This window comes from Misgurnus anguillicaudatus, chromosome 25 (assembly GCF_027580225.2).
Source record: "Misgurnus anguillicaudatus chromosome 25, ASM2758022v2, whole genome shotgun sequence".
NCBI lineage: Eukaryota > Metazoa > Chordata > Actinopteri > Cypriniformes > Cobitidae > Misgurnus > Misgurnus anguillicaudatus.
In genome coordinates, this window is record NC_073361.2 from 29540052 (window position 1) to 29560923 (window position 20872).

The window sequence follows — 20872 nt, forward strand, 5'->3', positions numbered from 1 at the left end:
CGCAATTTAAAGGGTAATTGAAACGCAGCCAGTGATTACGATACATTTTATTTTGTTTTTGGTCTATGCACTGCAAAAAATTATTTTCAAGAAAAAAATTCTTAGTATTTTTGTCTTGTTTTCAGTAAAAGTATCTAAAAACTCCCAAATCAAGATGCTTTTTCCCGATGAGCAAAATGACCCAAGAATATAAGTCTAGTTTCCAGACCAAAAATATCAAACCTAAGTCATTTTGTGCATAAAACAAGCAAAAAAAATATGTCAGTGGGATAAGCAAAAAAATCTTGAAAATTTTTCTTGAACACTAAATTCAAGAAAAATTCAAGAAAAATTTTCTTACCACATTGGCAGATTTTTTTGCATGTTTTATGCACAAAATCATTTACATTTGATATTTTTGGTCTAAAAACTAGACTTATTTTCTTGGGTCGTTTTGCTCAACAAGAAAAAGCATCTTAATTTAAGAATTTTTTGATATTTTTACGGAAAACAAGACTGAAAAACTAAGAAGTTTTTTTCTTCAAAATCATTTTTTGCAGTGTGGTTAGACATCTATTACGTTTTCACAAAATTTGCCTTGTTTTAGCCTAGACATCTGGGCTGTGTTTCAAACGCAAAATTGCTTGCTGGGTTTATTAAAAAACCGTCATCAAAACCCCTAATTCTATGGCTATTCAATATAAAACCCAGCTAAAGTCATTATTGTGATTTGGTGTTTTCTACACAAAATCATCTTACGTAATGTAAAGAACATTTCGTGAAAATTTAACCCTGATATCTTTAATATTGACTGAGTAAGATCATGTCAAAGATTGAAATGTAAGTAAAAATCAATGACTGAAATCAAATATTGATGCTCCAAATCTCATCATTAGATTATGAGACTTAAACCTGGATTTCACAGACAGGGTCACTTATTCGACAAGCAAAAGACATCTAATCAGGACCTTAAGTTAGTAGCTAAATATTGTGTTTCGTTGATGTGTCGCGGTGTGTTTTTCCAACACAAATGGTTCCAGGCAAAGCTCTGATGTAGAAAGAAAGGGTGAAAGAGTTAAAAGACAGAAAGAAAGCACACAAGCCTGTCATCTCGCAACAGTGCTGCAAGATCGGCCACTCAGTTCCGGGTTATGCAAGTTTACACCAGGGATAGCATAATTGACAATTGCTAACAACAGAGAGCAGGGTGGAGAGTTGTGAATGGCCGGTAATAATTGGAGCGAACGCCCACCGCGCTGCTCTCCGGGGACCGTAATCCAAGATCTTGTTTCTGATATAATTGTTAGTCAGAAAATTTCTGCATGGCTAAGCCAGTTCACATTCCCAAGCTGGTTGACAGTGCAAGGCAGTTTAATAGAAAAACCGGTTGCTGAGGGTTTTCTCATAAAACAGACGCGCGCTGAACCCTCACGCACATTTCAACAGGAGTGTGGCGTAACCTGTCTTTGTCTCTTTCCTTCGTTTCATCTTTACAAAATAAAAGTCTGGGGAGGCCTGCTGACATCACATCACAGCTCCAACTTTTGTGACCCAAACCTATTTTTAGTGATTTACTGCTGTTTTCTACATAAAAATCATTCTGAGAAAATGTATGAAGTAATTTATTAATTTGTGACAAGAGTATGCAGCAAACCGGTTACACCTAGTGGCCGTTGGTGGTAAAACCACTAAAAGTGTAACACAAACCTCATTTTTTGTGATTTACTTTTATGTATAAAATGCAGTATAAAGGCAGTTTAATAGAAAAACTGGTTGCTGAGGGTTTTTTCATAAAACAGACGCACGCTAAACCCTCACGCACATTTCAACAGGAGTGTGGCGTAACCTGCCTTTGTCTCCTTTCTTCGTTTCGTCTTTTTTCACTCTCCAGCTTACAAAATAAAAGTCTGGGGAGGCCTGATGACATCACATCACAGCTCAAACTTTTGTGACCCAAAACCTTTTTAGTGATTTACTGTTTTCTACATAAAGATCATTCTGTGAAAGTCATTTATTAATTTGTGACAAGAGTATGCAGCAAACCGGTTACACCTAGTGGCCGTTGTTTGTAAAACCACTAAATAGTGTAACACAAACCTCATTTTTTTTGTGATACTTTTATGTATAAAATGCAGTATAAAAGGCAGTTTAATAGAAAAACTGGTTGCTGATGGTTTTTTCATAAAACAGATGCACGCTGAACCCTCACGCACATTTCAACAGGAGTGTGGCGTAACCTGTCTTTGTCTCCTTCCTTCGTTTCGTCTTTTTTCACTCTCCAGCTTACAAAATAAAAGTCTGGGGAGGCATGCTGACATCACATCACAGCTGAAACTTTTGTGACCCAAAACCTTTTTAGTGATTTACTGTTTTCTACATAAAGATCATTCTGTGAAAGTAATTTATTAATTTGTGACAAGAGTATGCAGCAAACCGGTGACACCTAGTGGCCGTTGTTTGTAAAACCACTAAATAGTGTAACACAAACCTCATTTTTTTTGTGATACTTTTATGTATAAAATGCAGTATAAAAGGCAGTTTAATAGAAAAACTGGTTGCTGAGGGTTTTCTCATAAAACAGACGCGCGCTGAACCCTCACGCACATTTCAACAGGAGTGTGGCATCACCTGTCTTTGCCTCCTTCCTTCGTTTCATCTTTTTTCACTCTCCAGCTTATAAAAATAAAAGTCTGGGAAGGCCTGCTGACATCACATCACAGCTCAAACTTTTGTGACCCAAACCTATTTTTAGTGATTTACTTGTTTTCTACGTAAAAATCATTCTGAGAAAATGTATGAAGTCATTTTTTAATTTGTGACAAGAGTATGCAGCAAACCCGTGACACCTAGTGCCCGTTGGTGGTAAAACCATTAAAAGTGTAACACAAACCTCATTTTTTTTTGTGATACTTTTATGTATAAAATATATACTTTATTGCATTATTATTTATTTTTTAATATTAAGGAGTTAATATTGAGTAATTAAATTGAAATCAAAGTTAGATTAATTCATTAGATTATGAAAATTTAACCTGGATTTTACAGAAAGGGTCACAAGACAAGGATTATTTCTGATAGGTTGTTTACCAAAAAAATGCATACGCTGGTCATCAGTGCCCAAGATTTCTGTCTCAATGTTTTTTTAATAAATTAGTCAACACTCATTGATTTCATTTGCTTGCCTGTTCAAACAGGAGGAGTTGTCAAACGCGATCTACCGCCTCTCCGAGTTCCTGCTCGCCCCGACAGACGACTCGACGGGCAACCGTGTCCCGGGGCAAGCGAACGGAGACGCCGGACGGATGCCTACGGTTCGGATAACGGAGTAATCGGACGCTCACCTGTGCCAGACGACTTCCTTAAAGCCCCAGCATGCTTCACTCTCTCCTCTATCCACTGCTCATAGCCCAATCCATAACAATGAAACAGGTGACTTTCATGGTGCTGTCAGGAATGATCTAATTTTAGCGGGGTGAATGATTGCAATTGGCTTTGCCTCATCAGATAATTAATCTATGTCACCATTAATTGGAAAAGAGAATAATTAGGGGGCTGTGTTGACAGAAATTCTACGCTTCTCTAGATTCTTGGATCTAATTACACCTAGTTAAACTCCTCTGACCTTAACTAGCTGATAGTATACCTGCGTAACCCTAACCAGGCTCGGGTTGGACTCTGCCGCATCTTCTTCCTTCTCATTTTTCTCTCCTTTTCTTGATTGTTTGCGCTTTTTCCTCTCTCCGCTCAGAGAGCTGTCTTCCTCAATCACTTTTCAATATTCAATCTTAATTTTGTGGAAGTTTAGCATTTTCAATGAGCTGGAGATGAATGATTAATGAATAAATTTGAATGCTTCATTTTGTCCATGGATCATTAGTCAAGTCCTTTGTGGGAAGGACCTGCGAAAAAAAGAGGGAAAATTATTGAGACATTAGCCTGAAGCAATCCAGGGGTAAATAGTATGCACAGAGGGATGTTGTGTGAACGCTACCCACTGGCATTCCGCGCAACCCCACCGAAACGCGAGCCTTCTAATTTACCCCGCTTCACAAGTCTGATGTGCTCCGTCGACAAATAGGTTTCATTTACAAAAATGAGTTTTCATTTTGCTGTTGTGGTATATGCGCCTTTTCATTTTTTTATGCTATCTGTGTATTATTTTTAAACCGTGTGCCATTATGAAACGTAACAAAACTCAGTTTTATTTAAATTTAAGTTATAATTGACAAAAAGCAAGACATCAGGTGTGAATGGAATACTTTGGAAAATTAATCAAATAATGATCCCAGCTGTCACTGAGGTGGTACCCTTAAAAAAAGGTCCTAATTTGTACCATTTAGGTACAGATATGTATGCACTGTCATTGGGGGTGGTACCCTAAGGTTCTGTTTTGTACCCGTTTGGTATACAAAACATACAATGTTGTACCTTTTTGGGTACATTACTGTACTTTAAGAGGACCTATTGGGTACCTTTTTAAGGTACAGTTAAATGTTTTGTATCCCTAACATTTAACTAATACAAATTTGGCTCTTAAAGGTACAAATAGGTCCTTAGGGTATAATATTGTAAAGGTACAACATTTCAAAGTGTTGTATACCCATAAAGGTACAAAAATGAACCTTTGAGTGTACCACCCCTGTGACAGAAAAGGTACAGTTTTGACGTTTCTAAAGTGGTACCTTAAAGCAACAGTAAAGAGTCTTTTTACCTTAAAAAAACGTTTCCAAAAAAGTTTCAGTTGTTCATCCACTTGAAACACGGTGAACGGCACTTTCACATTCGCTTTGCAGCCCCCCATCGGCCAAAACCGCACTAAAGAAGTTTCCAACCATCGGGTCGCGGTCCTGTAGTTGGAGTGAAAACTACAAAAACTTGCTTTACAGCAGATCTACAATCCAATCAGAGCCAGCTTTGCTGTAGTAGGCTAAATTATTTACGACAGTGGTAATGGACAATTCCGATTCCAACCTGTAGGGGGAGCAAAGAGCAAAAACTCTTTAGTGTTGCTTTAAGGGGCAAACGTGTTTGAAAGGGAACTCGCCAAAGTGATAGCTAGTAACCATTTTTTTGACCATTTTTTTCAGACAGTGTACTAGGGGTGTCACGATTCTCCAAATTCAATTACATTTTCGATTCTAAGGTCACGGTTTGATTCTCGATTTTTCGTTTTTTTGAAAGTACAAAAAAATGCCTTGCCATTTTTAGACTAGACTTTTATGAAATATAATATCTGACCTTGAACCCGGAGATGTCCTGCCATGTTAGTCGTGCTGCCAGTGGAAAAATATGGTACACCGACATACCTGATCAAATTAAACTTCCTTTCAGATGAACATTCCTGTCAGTACTTTGCACCTTAAATACGCACTTTTATTAACGTCAGACGATATTGTGAGACTATACCCCAATAAGTCATGTTTAAATGGGGGCATGGCAGCATCGACGATTCCATTTTTTAATTCGAAGTTCGAGGTACAGACTTAATTTCGATTTAAATAAAACCAAAAACAGTGTTCTGAGGCTACGTTTACACGTGGACGGCTATTTTATAAACTGACATTTCAACCTCTCCGGTTTTAAAAATAACATTGTGCACACATGTCAGTTTTTAGAAAATGTTTAATTTACACGTACCCGTGTATATATGTCAAGAGCATGCCAAACCTGTTGGTGGCGGTGTAACGAGAAGCTGAAACCCACGTTAGCCAATCAGAATCCCCAAAACAGCAACAACAGCAAGGTTGCACTTTTGATGTAGGTAAATTAACACTTTGGCTGCCTAAACACCCGTTTGTCTCAGTATACAAACGTACGAACAAAGATTTTAAAAATCTCCACTCTGGGGTGCGTTTCCAGTAACAACGACGTAACTCGCTGCTGAACCAACATAGTATGATGCATAGTTGGAGAAACAGTCATCCTTGTCACGACTGTTTCCCGAAAGCACAGTAACTTTGTTGCAGATTCGTCGTTTGAACTATGTTGGTTCAACAACATAGTTGATGATGTCACGTGGGAGGTGGGAGCATCGATTTGATGCTGTAAATAACATATATTGCTTCGGAAGACTGGTTTTGTTATCGTGATTTAGTTATCTGTTGTTTATTTTCAAGATATTCAATTAATGCGCAAGTTCCCTCTTACGTCACTCCTCCCAGAGATTCCCCAGGGTCTTAAAGCTCGTATGACTGTGCACATGCGCAGTTTTCAAATGCAGCACTTTAATTCTGTTTACAAACTTAAAGACGTAAAATAAAGTTTTTATATATTTAGAATGATGGATATAGAATGTACTACATGTTTTTTGCTTATTTGAATCAAAAGCATGATCAACGTAAGTCTACATATTATAATAACAAGGAATGACGCTTCTAACGACAGGTATAGAGCTGTCGTTCAAACCACACAAGTTTGTGATGCAGCTTGCGAATGTTCGTTTGAACTATGCGGGAAACACCAAATCGTTGAACTTTGTCAGTAACGACGAAACTTACGACAGTAGTTCGCTAACGATGCTTTCGGGAAACGCACCCCTGGTTGGAGTTTTAAGAAAAAATCACTTTCAGAGGCGAATTCTCCGTTTACGTGTAAACGAAGGGCGCAAACGAAGGTAAATGTCTAAGTTTTTCAAAATAACCATGTATGTGTAAACGGGGCCTGAATAATCATAAAGAAATGTAATGTCAAAAGCTTATACCACAGACTTTGCTCTGGGGGTTACTTTAAGACATTTGACAGGTCAGGTGTGTGTTTATCAAAAAATAATGCAGAACAATAATAAAAAAACAATAAATTTGTTCTTTATAAATGATGGTTTTCAATTCAACCAAAGCTGCAAAGAACCATTAAAGGTTTATCAGTTCCCCTTTAAAACAGATTTGAAGAAACTATGTAGATATGGATGTGACATGTATACAAAGTAGTAAAAAATTAGTTTTACAAGAATAAATAGGCTTTTTATAAATAAATATGAACTTTAATACTGGAGAATACAGAAAGAACGTTTTTGGATGGCCGAGAGACACTCAACTGCTGTAGAAACTCATGAGAAAGATTTCTGACATCTTTAGAACAGTAAAGCAAGACACACACTACAGGACTAACTACCTGAATTTACCACTCCACAAAATCCAAGAGAAAATCGGCCCTGGACTTGATTGGTTCGGCTCAGATTATCATGTAATTTTTGATAATGTTTACAAAAATCAAATCTTACACCTCCTGATGTGCTCGCAAGCAAATCGGGTCGCTGATCATATCAGACACATGTTTGAATTTGGATGATTACATCATTTCTTTCACAATAATCATTGAGAGACAAACCTTTTGTAATAGTGGCCATGAAGCAATCTGCCTTTCGTATCCAGTAAACGGGTGATTCTCACGAAAACTTGGTTTTAAAAATGTCAAGCATGAAAATGTAAAAATTGCTTAAATTTACTTTTTTTCCCACCAGACATTGAAAAACAAAGTCTGGAGTAAATGGGAAAATTAATTTAAAAACTTTTACTTATCATTTAACACTTTTTGTAACATAATTTAAAAAATTAGTCCTAAAAAAATCTCATTACCGCAACAGTCAGAAAACATCAACACTGACATATTTTCAAAATGACATGACAAACCTGAAAGAACATAATTTGGAGATTCTGCACATGCATTTAAAATCAAAGTATTATGCTTCTATTAATTAAATTAACATTTAATAAGCATCTGTTGCGGTAATGATAATCAAAATGTCGTGTAAGCATTCTGGCAAGACAATATTTCAAATTAACTGTAAAAAAATGATCTTACCTGGTAGCCATCTTGAAGTAACTGGTCCATGTGCTTGGTCACTCAAAATCAAACTTTATTAAAATTCTGTATGTGTGCTTAAACTGTTCTCAAAAAGTGTTGCGGAGGATGAGAACATCAGGCATGGACACATCATTTCCCTAATTTTTCTTCATTATTATTATACATGAATATTCATTAAATATTTTTTCTGTCATCTAAAGTAGTCTAGCAAAACATCCATTTATTTTTTTCTTAATATTTTTGTGTTGATTTGATTAAATTACAACATAACGCATGTTCAAACACAGCCGGACACATTGCGGTAATGAGAATTTCAGCAGAAAATGAGATAAAATTATAAATTATAAATTCTTATGTTGAAATCACACATTGTGCAAGGTAGAACACAGTATTGTGTTAATTCTGATGCTTTTTAATGTTACTATATTACACATTTTAAAGCTAAAATCATTAGTGCCGTGGTGTTTCAATGGTTTCGTGAGAATCATTCAGACGATGGAGGCGGAGAAACAGCTTGTGAGAATAACACGTCTCTGTGAAAACTTATCAATATTGTTGCCTCAAAAACAAGAACTAAGGAGAAATTGCCTCTGTTTTAAACAATTCATAATCAAACAAATCTACAAATCCTGTGTAAACGCAGTCTTCTGTGTAGCCAGTTTATTGATTTGCATGCACTGTGTATACAACCCATTAAAACAGGTTTCTATAATTTCAGCTGATTTCTGATAGATATCCGCTTATTTTGTGCATGCAAGTCGCTCAAACCCATGTATTTCGTTGATAAACCACGGTAAAGTACTGTAATTACTGTGCCACTCGCAGAAACAAACCAATATAAGGATTGTTTTCATATGAACGTTTGTACAAATCCATCTGTTAGTACAGTTGTGTTTTATCGCATGCACTTTCTGAGTCTACAGCAAACTTTTCTGGCACCCCTGGATGTCTCGGTCATATTTTGAAGGATGGATCGTCTCTTTGCTATCTCTTCCAGGTCAGACAGCCATATTTTAAATGAGAACACTTCCCAAACACATTTGTCTGCTCTTCCAGCCTCCAATCAATCCTCTGAAATAAATGACACGCGGCCAGGAAACACCATTGCCATTAATTTCAACAGAAACATGCATCAAAGCTTACAGTGGGTTAGCTACCGCCAGACGACTCTATTACATATATGCATGCACGCTTGCTGGATTGTATACCTGCTTTACTTGCTTTGTGAACCAGACTGAGGTCATAGTTAAGAACTATATAATAGCGCAGATTTAATTATAGGAGATTTTACGCAACAAATATTATTGCTTCAAGTTTGCTCTTTTGTAAAAAAAAATTGGGGGCCGGTGTCTCTCCTTACAATAAAATCAAATTTCAAATGGATCACTTGTTTAGTATACTGATGTAAGCGGCTCATATCATTTAGACCTGGATGAATGTGGTGAGAAGGGGTTGAGTTCATATTAAGATGTCCGTCTTTGTCAAAACACTGCAGTTTTGCTGTTTTTAAACAGTACTGCCGAGAGGATATTTTGTTAGAAAAATATCAGAAAAGCAGGAGACTTACAGAAGATCTTATATCTGCACATCGGTATTGATGATTCAAAAGTATTAGTGAATCATCTTAGTGAATCAAATTGATAAAATAGTAGCATTTATTGCTTGATCGATCTAAAATCTATCTAAAAATGAAAACGTGATAAGATAAAATTAAAGTTTGGGCCTAAACTATCAGACTCAAATGAATAAATCTGTTCAAATATTAATTTTGGCCCTCACGGTGCCAAGAGATTATAATTACCAGACACGCACTTATAAACTCACAGACTTCATGCCGAAACACGTTGACAACCCTTGAAATGTGTACAGATGCTGAAGAGTGTCTGTGTGTGTTTAATTGGAAAAAAAGCACCTGAAAACGTGAAGGGAAAAAAACGAGACCGATAAACAAATTCGTCATGAAAATAATATATGTTCTCTTTGTCTCCACACTTTTCTGCCTCCCACACATTCATCTTAACAGGATAATAATTTGTGAAAGTCTTTGACATTTGTGGCTAGCTAGCATGGTAATAAACCCGTGGCTCGGAACGTTTTTTAGTTAATTAGAGTCAATCAATCCAAACTTTTGCTCACTTACCGGTGTGAAACAGCGATATAATGAGCAGAAATCAGCACAGTGATTGGAAATACAAATTACAGCTGTTTAAAGGAAACCACACAGTCTACTACGCGGCCAGCGATGCACGAGCCTGCTGGGGACATCTTGAAGGGTTTGGTGCCAATTCGATGGGTGCAGTAAGGGGGAAAGATATGAAATGGAGATGAACGAAAAAAGAGGGAGAGAGAACGAAAGAAACGCGGGATGTGAAGGACGGATTCAGTCAAATCAACCTGGCGGCAATTAAACACGAGTTACGTCTGACAAAATCTCTTTATTAATACTTACACTGTGACAACAAGAGTGAAGCGCGGGAGAAAAACGAGGCTTTGATTCGGGCCTAACGTCATTGTGGATGCCGAGTGTGTGTGTGGCATGATTCACATTTATATGTATAGCGCTGTTCACAATGCATATGTTTCCGTTTGTCACAGCCTCTCATAACTAACTTGAAGGGATGGTTCACCTAAAAATGAAAATTCGGGCATCATTTACTCACCCTCAAGTTGTTCCAAACCTGTATAGGTGTTTTTGTTCTGATGAACACGAATGAAGATATTTTGAAAAAATTATCTGGGGCACTATTGACTTCTATAGTAGGAAAAAAGAATGGTGCCCCAGATCTATTTTTACTATCTTTATTTGTGTTGGGCAGAACAAAGAAAATGATTCAAGTTTGGAACAACATTTAATTTCATTTTTGGGTAAACTATCTATTTAAGGGTCAATGACATGACATTAATTATTTTGTGTCCGTATGGTTAAATAAATGTAAAAGGGTTAAAATTTAAAAATAAATTTGCAGATTACTTGCATAAATTCTCTTTTTTAAGAACAAAGTCTAAAATTTCTGGTTTTATTTCATTTTAAAAGAATATTTGGGGGATTATTGCAAAAATGTCAGTGTGGTGTAACCAGTCTGTGTCAAATGGTGTAACCAGTATTTTTTTAATTGAAAATATAAATATATTCATAAAAAAATGTGGAATAAATATAATCATCTAGTTTAGTGTAATATGATTTTTTACATCATTTATCAAAGATTATTTAGAAAACAGAGCTGTTTTCAGCATATGTCTGGACAAATATTACAAAAACGTATTAAAATTTACATCTAATTAGAAATAACAATAACGATAAATAATAATTTAAAAATTACGAATAAAATTATATTTTAAAATGATTTTTATGATTACGCTTACATGATATCAAGGTGGATAAAATATTTAATATTTCTAATTCTTTGGCGCAATTGCCGGTTACACCATTTGACATGTTCAGGTCCATTCAGTCTTAACTTTTTATAAAAATAGTGCAAATATAATTTTTATTGCATAAAATTAACATAAATACACTATGTTCATTGAAATAAATTTGATGCGTGCTTTTAAAACAAGTTTTTTAAAAAGATTTTTGAATTTCTCATCTTGCCAAACCGTTTTTGTCACTGACCCTTAAACCAAACTATTAACAGGTAACAGAAACTATTGTTGTGAAAAATGTATTTAAAGTGTAATTTGAATTTTTTACACTGTCCCTTTCGTTTACATGGAGAGGGTGGGGTTTATGACCTATGCTGCAGTCAGCCAACAGGGGGCGCTCAAAATATTTTGGCTTCACTTTTCGAATTTGCGAATTTAACCCGTGCTTGATTGTTGGGTCAAATATAAACATTTTCTGGGTTATATTTGACCCAACAATCCAATATTTGACCCAATATTTGACCCAATTTTTATAAATGAGCTTATAAAACCAACATGTGAACTAAATCACTACTGAGATAGATATTCGATTATATCATAATATACCATAGGACACTGCCAAAACAGTTTGAAATATCATGCCAACTACCCATATGCTGTAGATGTATACAGATTCATACATGTGCATTTATATTCTTCTCAGAAAAATGCACAAAAACATGGCAGAGCTCCAGCATCCGACCGACAGTATCCAACACTCATTTCACCTCGAGTAAAACTTCATTTCTAAAGTCCTAATGCATGCTAGATGAGCTTGGCAGCCTCGGCTTGACGTTGTCTTACAGTTATTATGGTTAGACTATCCAAGGAGCGCAGATAATGCAAAATGCTTTGCTTGCCCTGCGTTTGTTTCACTTTTCACTGGAGGGAGTAATTGCGTGGCGCTGACCATATTAGACACAAAACGCTTTTTCGAAGAGGGAAACGCTGGAGTCAAAACAAAAGATTGGAGAGAAATTAAAGTCTTAATGTATCAGGATTTCTGCTCTTTTTTCTGAAATGAATGTTTGTGTAAGATTAAAGGAAGAGCTGATGCTAGATGCAATAGTGTCTGTGTCTGTGTGTGTGTTTATTGTCTATGCTTAAAAGATGGATTGTAGGTAGGTTGTATGAAATGGTTTTAATGTGTGTCTATTCTAACAAAAGGTAAGTATAATAAATACCGTGAAACCTCTTTAAAACACAGTAGTATCTGTTAGCATGTTGCTCAGTCTGTGTGTTAGCACCACAAAAGGGCAAGGGTTCGATCCCAGGGAACACACGTGCTGATGTAATGTATAGCTTGAATGCAATGCAAAGTCATTTAGATAAACGCATCTGCCAAATGCATCAATGTAAATGTACAATGGCCTTCATTCATAAAGCACAAGCAGATTTTTTTGTAATACCTGGAGAGAGATCTGTCCATTGGCATTTCATTCATCTCAATGGCGGTTGCTCGGCTGGTGCACAACCTGCACGCTGACATCATCTGACCTGTAACACAAAGTCAATAATCGTTCTGGAGCTGAAGTAAATGTCATCATGACAATGCTGATATAATTAATTTTATCATGTACATGGCAGAAAACAAAGCTATACTTTATTTACTTAAAATAACCAACGATGGAGAAAGATGCATTTGAAGTTTAAGTACACCATCTATATGTAGCATCTAATGGCCAAACAAACACTAAGCTCTTGATAAAACCATTACCGTTAGTGCATTAAAATAAAAACAATTCATGTTATATACAGTAGTGCAATGCATCTAACACATCATGTACAATTAACGTATACTACTGTATACATTCTTGAGCAATTCCAACCTTATGGATATGATATTCGGAGTCAAAAATTAAAGTTTATTATTAATATTGAACACTCTGTTTATGTTTTCTTTAACTTGTTATGAGTCCAGAAAAATATCACTCTATACTCATGTTTTCTGGTTTACATAAGGGAAATAAACATGTTATGTATGTGACAATAAAGTATTTGGGAGACAACATACTTTGTAGAAAATCTGTGAAGAAAAATAGAAGCAACAATACTCAACAAATGAAGAAGGGATGGCTCTTCAAAGAACATTTTTTATTTTTATTTTAATTCAATACTTTTTTATTTGTGAATTTATAGAAAAAACTGCATTATGGGTGAGACTCTGTTATGGATGTGACAATTATGAAATCGGTGCTAACCTAACTGAAAAATAATCCTCGCCTGGGAATTTAAAGGAGTTCACCCCAAAAAAGGGGCCCATTGACTTTTCATAGTAGGAATAAAAATTACTATGCAATGTCAATTGTTCATTGTTCACAGGTCTCTAAACACCGGGGCCCACCTGGTCAGGGACTCATCAAACAATGCGTCTAACTCATCACACCTAATCAACACCCATGTGTGTTTATAATTTGTTTCTGTTATGGACGGTGACAATTTTGAAATCTGTGCTAACCTAACTGAAAAATATATTTTTTAAATGTTTTAAAACTTAAGAGACCTCGCATGGGTATTTAAAGGGACACTTTACTTTTTCCGAAAATATGCTCATTTTCCAACTCCTCTAAAAATTAGATTTTTACCATTTTGAAATCCATTCAGCCGATCTCCGGGTCTAGCGGTAACACTTTAGCATAGCTTAGCATAATTCATTGAATCTGATTAGACCATTAGTATACCACTCATAAAAAACCTAAGAGTTTGGAAATTTTTCCTATTTTAACTCTTTCGCCGCCATTGACGAGATATCTCGTCAATCAAGAGAAAACACTTCCCTGCCAATGACAAGTATTTTCCTTCCGTAACTTGTTAAACCCGGAAGTATTGCCCTATGGCAAGCAGCTGCATGTCCGTGTCTGTTTTAAAGATCGCTCTGAATGGGAACTCTATGAAAAGTCCGTCACAAAAATGGAATTATCTCTGCTTTTTGCTCAAAATGTGGTGTTTTTGCAGAAACCTATCCATATTCAAAAGCTGATTACAAAAGAACTACTGAAGGTAGGATGAAACGTTTTTTTTTGTCTGAAAGCAGAGGGTCTGTTCTTTTATTTTATATATTGTGTGTTTATATATTTAAAGAAGAACATTTTCTGGAAGGCATTAAATTTTGTGAAAATCATGAAAAACAGTGGCGCTGGCTGGCAACTTTTTAAAAAACGCTGGCGGTGAAAGAGTTAAACTTGACTTTTCTGTAGTTAAATTGTGTAAGGAAAATTAAACGTTGCAAATTTCTAGGCAGATATGGCTATGAACTATACTCTCATTCTGGCGTAATAATCAAGGACTTTGCTGCCGTAACATGGCTGCAGCAGGCGCAATGATATTACATAGTGCCCGAAAATAGTCCCCTGCTATTGAAAGTAACCAGAGAGTATAGTTGTCAGAAGAGTCAAGTTTTAAATAGCAAAAATATTGAAACATTTTGGTTATTTTTTTAGCGTAATGCTAATGGTCTAATCAGATTCAATGGATTATGCTAAAAGTGCTAGCGCCAGACCCAGAGATCAGCTGAATGGATTTCAAAATGGTAAAAATCAGCAAGGTGAACTCGAAAATGAGCATATTTTAAAAAAATGGAGTGTCCCTTTAAGGGGTACTTAAAAATAGGCCTATTTACTTTTCATAGTAGGAATAAAAATGGTCATGTCAATGGGGATCATCTTTTTTAGGTGAAGTACTCCTTTAAGCCACCAAATAAAACATTTGAAATATTAGTTTGGTTCAAATATTTGGTTAAAACTTAATTTTTTCATGGTAAGGTTGACATTTGCATGTAATTGCTCTCTTTAGGTTCCTAAAAAAAAATGTACTTTTAACATCCAAAGATCCTTTCATTTGCACAAAAGCATCTTTGTAGTGCAAAATGTTTTTTGTTTAGACTATAAAAAAATGCATCTATTAAGAAGCCTTGTTTGAAAAGTTCTTTAGGGCAGTGGTCCTCAAACTTTTTCAGCGTGTGGCCCCCCTTGTTTGCGGTGCAACCCCCCAAAGAAAATGTATCAAAATTTTGTTCTAAAACATAACATTTTAATTAGACAAAACATAAAGTAGTGCTGTTGGTCAGTAGCCTTATTTTTTTAGGTTTAATTACACAGAATTTATGAAAAATGTATGTATAAAATGTCATAAAACTGGGACCCTGTCCCCCAGTTTGAAAACCACTGCTTTAGGGAACCAAAATTGAAGAACCCTATTTAGCGCCTTTATTATTAAGCATGTCAAAAACAAATACAACATATTGTTCTAATCATTCAGCATCTGGTTTTAAAAACAACATTTTGGATACTTTTCATACTTTCAATTCCCACGTGCTTTTCTTTTCTTCTAATCTATTTTTTTATTTTTTGAAGCAGGAGCGTTTGGGTGCCGCTTTAACGAATAAAATCTCCCAGTTCTCCCCAGAAATACGCATCAGCTCTGCTCCGCTGGTTTTACCTTCCCCAGGTGATCGCGCCACTGCGTCCACGGCTGCTCCAGCGCACACGGCTCCTTCGCCGCTGCCAACCCTGAGGGTGGATACCCACTGGTGGAGCACGCACACGCATACAAACACACACACACACAAACACGCAAGTGTCCCTCTAGTATCCCATAATGCCTCTGTCCTAGCTGCCCAGATGCTCCCTGAGGAACACACTACTACTGTGATATCTCGGTCTCCCTCTCTTTCTCTTCTTCTGCTGTTTTCTTTGTCATGAGTGATCGTTCGCAGGTCTCTAAACACCGGGGCCCACCTGGTCGGGGACTCGCCCATTACAACCCCATATGTGATGGAAAAACAATGCGTCTAACTCACCACACCTAATCAACACCCCTGTGTGTTTAGCATTTTACCCAAATATTTCATTTTATCTTTGGCATTTTCAAGATTATACATTGTGTGGTACTCGACTGATTTCCTTTTGATACTCAAATATGACATTAGATGTCAGGTGAGCAAACAATGTACCAAAAATGTTTAGTATGCTTGAAGTAATGCAAAAATGTACATTTCTGTAAATATGAGCATTATTATTGCACATATTACTATTTTACAGATGATTACCAAGTAACAGGTGAATTCATTCCAGAATGACTGAACACAACCAACACACAACTGAGAACCACTGCATGATCACACTGTAAAAAGGGAAAGTAGGATAAAAATCACTTAAATTGGTAACACCTAAAAAAAGTGTAAAGTAATTTACCAATTGATGTAATAAAAAACACCTTAAAATTTTCACTTAAAGGTGCAGTGTGTAATTTTTAGAAGGATCTCTTGAAAGAAATGCAAAATTATATACAAAACTATGTTATCAGGGGTGTGTAAAGACCTTTCATAATTAACCGTTATGTTTTTATTACCTTAGAACGAGACGTTTTTATCTACATACACAGAGGGTCCCCTTACGTGGAAGTCGCCATTTTGTGCCGCCATGTTTCTACAGAAGCCCTTAAAGGAAAAACTTTTTTTACTAATTTGTCTCAGATGATGACGTGTTTTTTCAGCGGTGACTACCGTAGCTTCTCTATGCATTTCAAGCAGTGGACTGAGCCGTTGGTTGCAGATCACAACCTCACCACTAGATGCCGCTAAAATTTACACACAGCACCTTTAAAGTGAAAAGTTAATAAAACTTACATTTTAAAGGGGTCATATTATGAGATTTTTTTTACAGATGTAAAATAGGTCTCTGGTGTCCCAGTGTGCTTATGTGAAGTTTTAGTTTATAATACCCCACAGATAATTTATTATAACATGTTAAAATTCCCATTTTGTAGGTCAGAGCAAAAATGTGCTGTTTCTGGGTGTGTCGTTTAAAATGCAAATGAGCTGATGAAATGCAAACACTGATCGCAATGATGGTGGTTTGTTGAAATTGAAATTCAATTGTGCTGTCAATAATTTTTTCTCTTTCTCTCTGCACTAAAGTGCAGTGCTGTGTTTGGATAGTGCAGATTAAGAGGTGGTATTGTAATTGTCCTTGCTACCTACCTCACAAAACAGGCGAAATCTGAACAAACTCATTTTTTACATGTTTGCAAACAATGGTTTACCAAAACTAAGTTACTGGGTTGTTCTTTTTCACATTTTCTATGTTGATAGAAGCACTGGGACCCAATTATAGCACTTAAACATGGAAAAAGTCAGATTTTCACGCTATGACCCCTTTAAGTGTTACCAATCGAAGTATTTTTTTATGAAGATTCAACTTTCGCTTTTTATAGTAAACAATGACCTGTGATGGAAATGTATCATGTGCAACATCCCAAAAACAGAAATAGTATTTTTACACACTTGCTATAGACGATTTCATCGGACGCACGTGTGGTACTTCCGGTTAATTTTTGTTTAATGTCTGACTAGTTGCTTAACTGAACTCTTAAACAAATACCTTGTTGTAAATAAAAAATATTTTGCTTTCCTAAAGACGAGGGAAGAAGGCGATCATGGATAACCGCTATTTGATGGGAGGTTTGGCAGCTGATATACATTATAGTACACAATTTACACAGTAACATTAGCTCAGTGGAGTTTTTTGATATGCTTTAGTTATGATTTGAAGTAAGGTAATCTACTTGTTGTTTGTTTTGTTATGAGAACTCTACTCTAAAAGGACTTTTCCACGAAAGCTGTTTGTTTATGTTGTTACCATCTATGGAGTTTAGAGACTTAAAGGAAAAGTGAAAGCAAGAAGAAATGATAACATGAAATTATTGTAATTCCTTATAATTTTTTACAAAAAAAAAAAAACAATTAGAAAAGAATGAAATATTTTAAGGCACTACATCATCGTAGAAAATAAAAATATGTTTTTCGACTTGTGACAACTTAAGAAAAATAGTTGCACCATAACCTGCATGTCAACATTGTGCAACAACAAACTCAAAACTTTGTGTAGCCAAGAACCCTTAAATTATATTAGATCAGACAGTTATAATGCTAGTTTATAAAATACATTTTTATAATGTATTTATATTTATAATTTATCATGTAGACTGATTACACTGTAAAAAATTCAGTAGAAATAACAATGGTATTGCAGCTGGGTTGCCAGTAAATTACCGTAGATTTAAATTTATGTTATTTACTGGCAAGAGTTTGTTCAAAGTTAAATAAATTTTAAATATTAACAAGTCTATACAATATAAAACTAAACAATAACAGCCTCATGCAAAGCATTCTGTTTTTTTGCTTCAGATTTTGTTTCCCAGAATGTTTTGCTTGATGCTGTTTTTCTAGTTTTATTCTGTAAAGACAAATACTTGTAAATGTTTAATGTTCATTTAACTTTGAACAAAATGTTGCCAGTAAAAAACATAAATTTAAATCTACGGTAAGTTACCGGCAACCCAGCTGCAATTTCTACGGAATTTTTTTACAGTATAGCAGTGGAAAAAAATTAAGAGCCAACGCAGTTTTGCATTTAATCATAATTTCTGCATGTTTCATGACCATTTTAGTCCAGTATCTGTTGAATTTCAACAAACCTTGCAAAAAGACCGTGCAAAAAGACCCATGAAAGATGTGATTAAAAATCAGGGATAGTCCATCAAAGTATTCCTAAAATATATTATAAAACATTATCATTGTGTTGTTGAAATTAAATATAAACTTGTTTTCTTTGCAGCATTCAAGTTCTTCAAACATTGCATCCTTTTGTTAGTTTGATCAGTTTACTTTTCTGCAAATCAAAACTTTAGTTTTATAAGGAATTTGGCAGTAATGTTGTTATGGCAGAATGAAACAAAAATTATAATTTTACTGAAATACCTACAAATAGTAAACTTAGAAAAACTGAAAATAATCCTAAAGTGGTCTTATTGTGACTACTGACTATGCAACCATTGCGATAACGTTATAATGTGCAACCCTATAAAAAAGGGCAAAATTTTTACACTAAGCCAGTGTTCTTGAACTTTTTGGCACCCCCCCCCAAACTTAGAATTTAAATTAAACTAAAACATATATAATGATATAATGTAGTGCTGTTGGTTACTAGCCTTATCTTTAATCGCGCAGAATATAATTCCCCTGGCACAATCTCAAGCCCCCCAAGGGGAGCCTGCCACCCAGTCCGAAAACCATTGCACTAAAGGGTTAATTTTACAAAGCACCCAAGTGCAACTAAGTACCCAAAACATCCCAGCAACACATAGGCAACTTTTCCACAGGCAAACACTTATAACATTTTCCTAACATCAAATAGGAAATAAATCTTTGTATAATTAACATCATGATTTTTAGAGAGTCGATATTAACAATTCAAACTACAGCATACCATACAACCATCTGACATTATTAGTGCACTGTAAGTGTATATCATCTTATAATCTGCATATCAGCTTAGTGTAGTCTGTTATGAATGTAAAGGCTTCTTATTGACAGTAAAAAAGTCATTTGTAAATTGCAATGATGTAAAACTTCATAAGCAGCAGTCCCTGCGCTACTCTAACAAGATTAACTTTCATTTATTACCATTGCGAATGAACAGTGTACGTGTAATCTACTGCAAACTTACCTCATGTCTTCATAATCGCCACTTAAACCTCTCTGCACTGCAGTTACAATTTATTTGAAGGGATGTGCTTTCACATACAGGGCTTATGCTGCGTACACACTAAATGTGAACCGTCGCGTTCCTCACTCTAGATTACGCCCATTCAGACCGCCAGCGAATAGCAGAGTGACGTGCTCACATTCATTTCAATTGAAGCTTTCACGAGCGAAAGTGATCGTTGGTGACCGGACGGGCATGTCCAGTGAGACGAGAAAGTTTAACTATAAGCAAATGATGAGCGATTTTTGGAAGTGACTACCAATGGGAGCGAAGCAGTGGAGTTTACGTCATCCTTCTCTCATCAGTTACTGGAGTGGGTGGTACTCATTTGTTTTAGATTTAGAAATGCCTCATTGAAAGAGATGGGCAACACACGAATAAAATCGCTGGTGGTCTGAACAGGGCTTTACTCGCGGGATTTAACTTTGTGTCATGCAAATTTTTTGCTTGAGTTGCAGATTTTTCAAGATGCGGTAAAGGCAAATAGTGCCATTCTTGCACACAATTCGCATCGCCCTGCGAAAGTTTGCGTTTTTGCTTTTGACTTTGTATGTAACCTACTCACGCAAATCACTGAATTCGCGTTTAGTGTGTACAACCCATTAGTTAAATAATGAGTTAAAGTCAAGAAAAGTTGAACATGCGCTATTCAAATGATGAGCAATGATGCAAATGCAAATGATGAGCGATTTCGGGAGGGACTACCAATGGGAGTACCAATAGTCGCTGGTGGTCTGAACGAGGCTTTACTCACGGGATTTAACTTCGTGTCATGCAAATTTTTCGCTTGAGTTGCATATTTTTCAACATGCGGTTAAACGAATAGCGCATGTTTTTGCACACAATTTGCATCGCCCTGCGCGAGTTTGCGTCTTTGCTTTTGACTTTGTATGTAACCTACTCACACAAATCATTGAATTTGTGTTTAGTGTGTACGCATCATTAGTCAAATAATGAGTTAAAGTTAAGAAAATTGTAACTTTATGCAAATGATGAGCGATTTTCGGAAGCGACTACCAATGGGAGTACCAATAGTTGCTGGCGGTCTGAACGAGGCTTTACTTGCGGGATTTAACTTCGTGTCATGCAAATTTTTCGCTTGAGTTGCATATTTTCAACATGCGGTTAAAGCGAATATCGCA

General features: G+C 35.9%; 2 protein-coding genes across 2 annotated transcripts in view; both read left to right on the forward strand.

Annotated features, from left to right (window-relative positions):
* ccdc178 (coiled-coil domain containing 178) overlaps window positions 1–3841 on the forward strand; it is a 41987-nt gene extending 38146 nt beyond the window's left edge. Inside the window, exon 19 of the mRNA XM_055182163.2 lies at window positions 3174–3841. Within this exon, the coding sequence (XP_055038138.2) occupies window positions 3174–3308 (135 nt within the window). The 3' untranslated portion in view covers window positions 3309–3841. The remainder of the gene's footprint in view (window positions 1–3173) is intronic.
* The window catches only part of klhl14 (kelch-like family member 14), a 50082-nt gene continuing 32603 nt past the window's right edge, over window positions 3394–20872 (forward strand). Inside the window, exon 1 of the mRNA XM_055182167.2 lies at window positions 3394–3408. The gene's annotated coding sequence lies outside the window, so the exon portion shown is untranslated. The remainder of the gene's footprint in view (window positions 3409–20872) is intronic.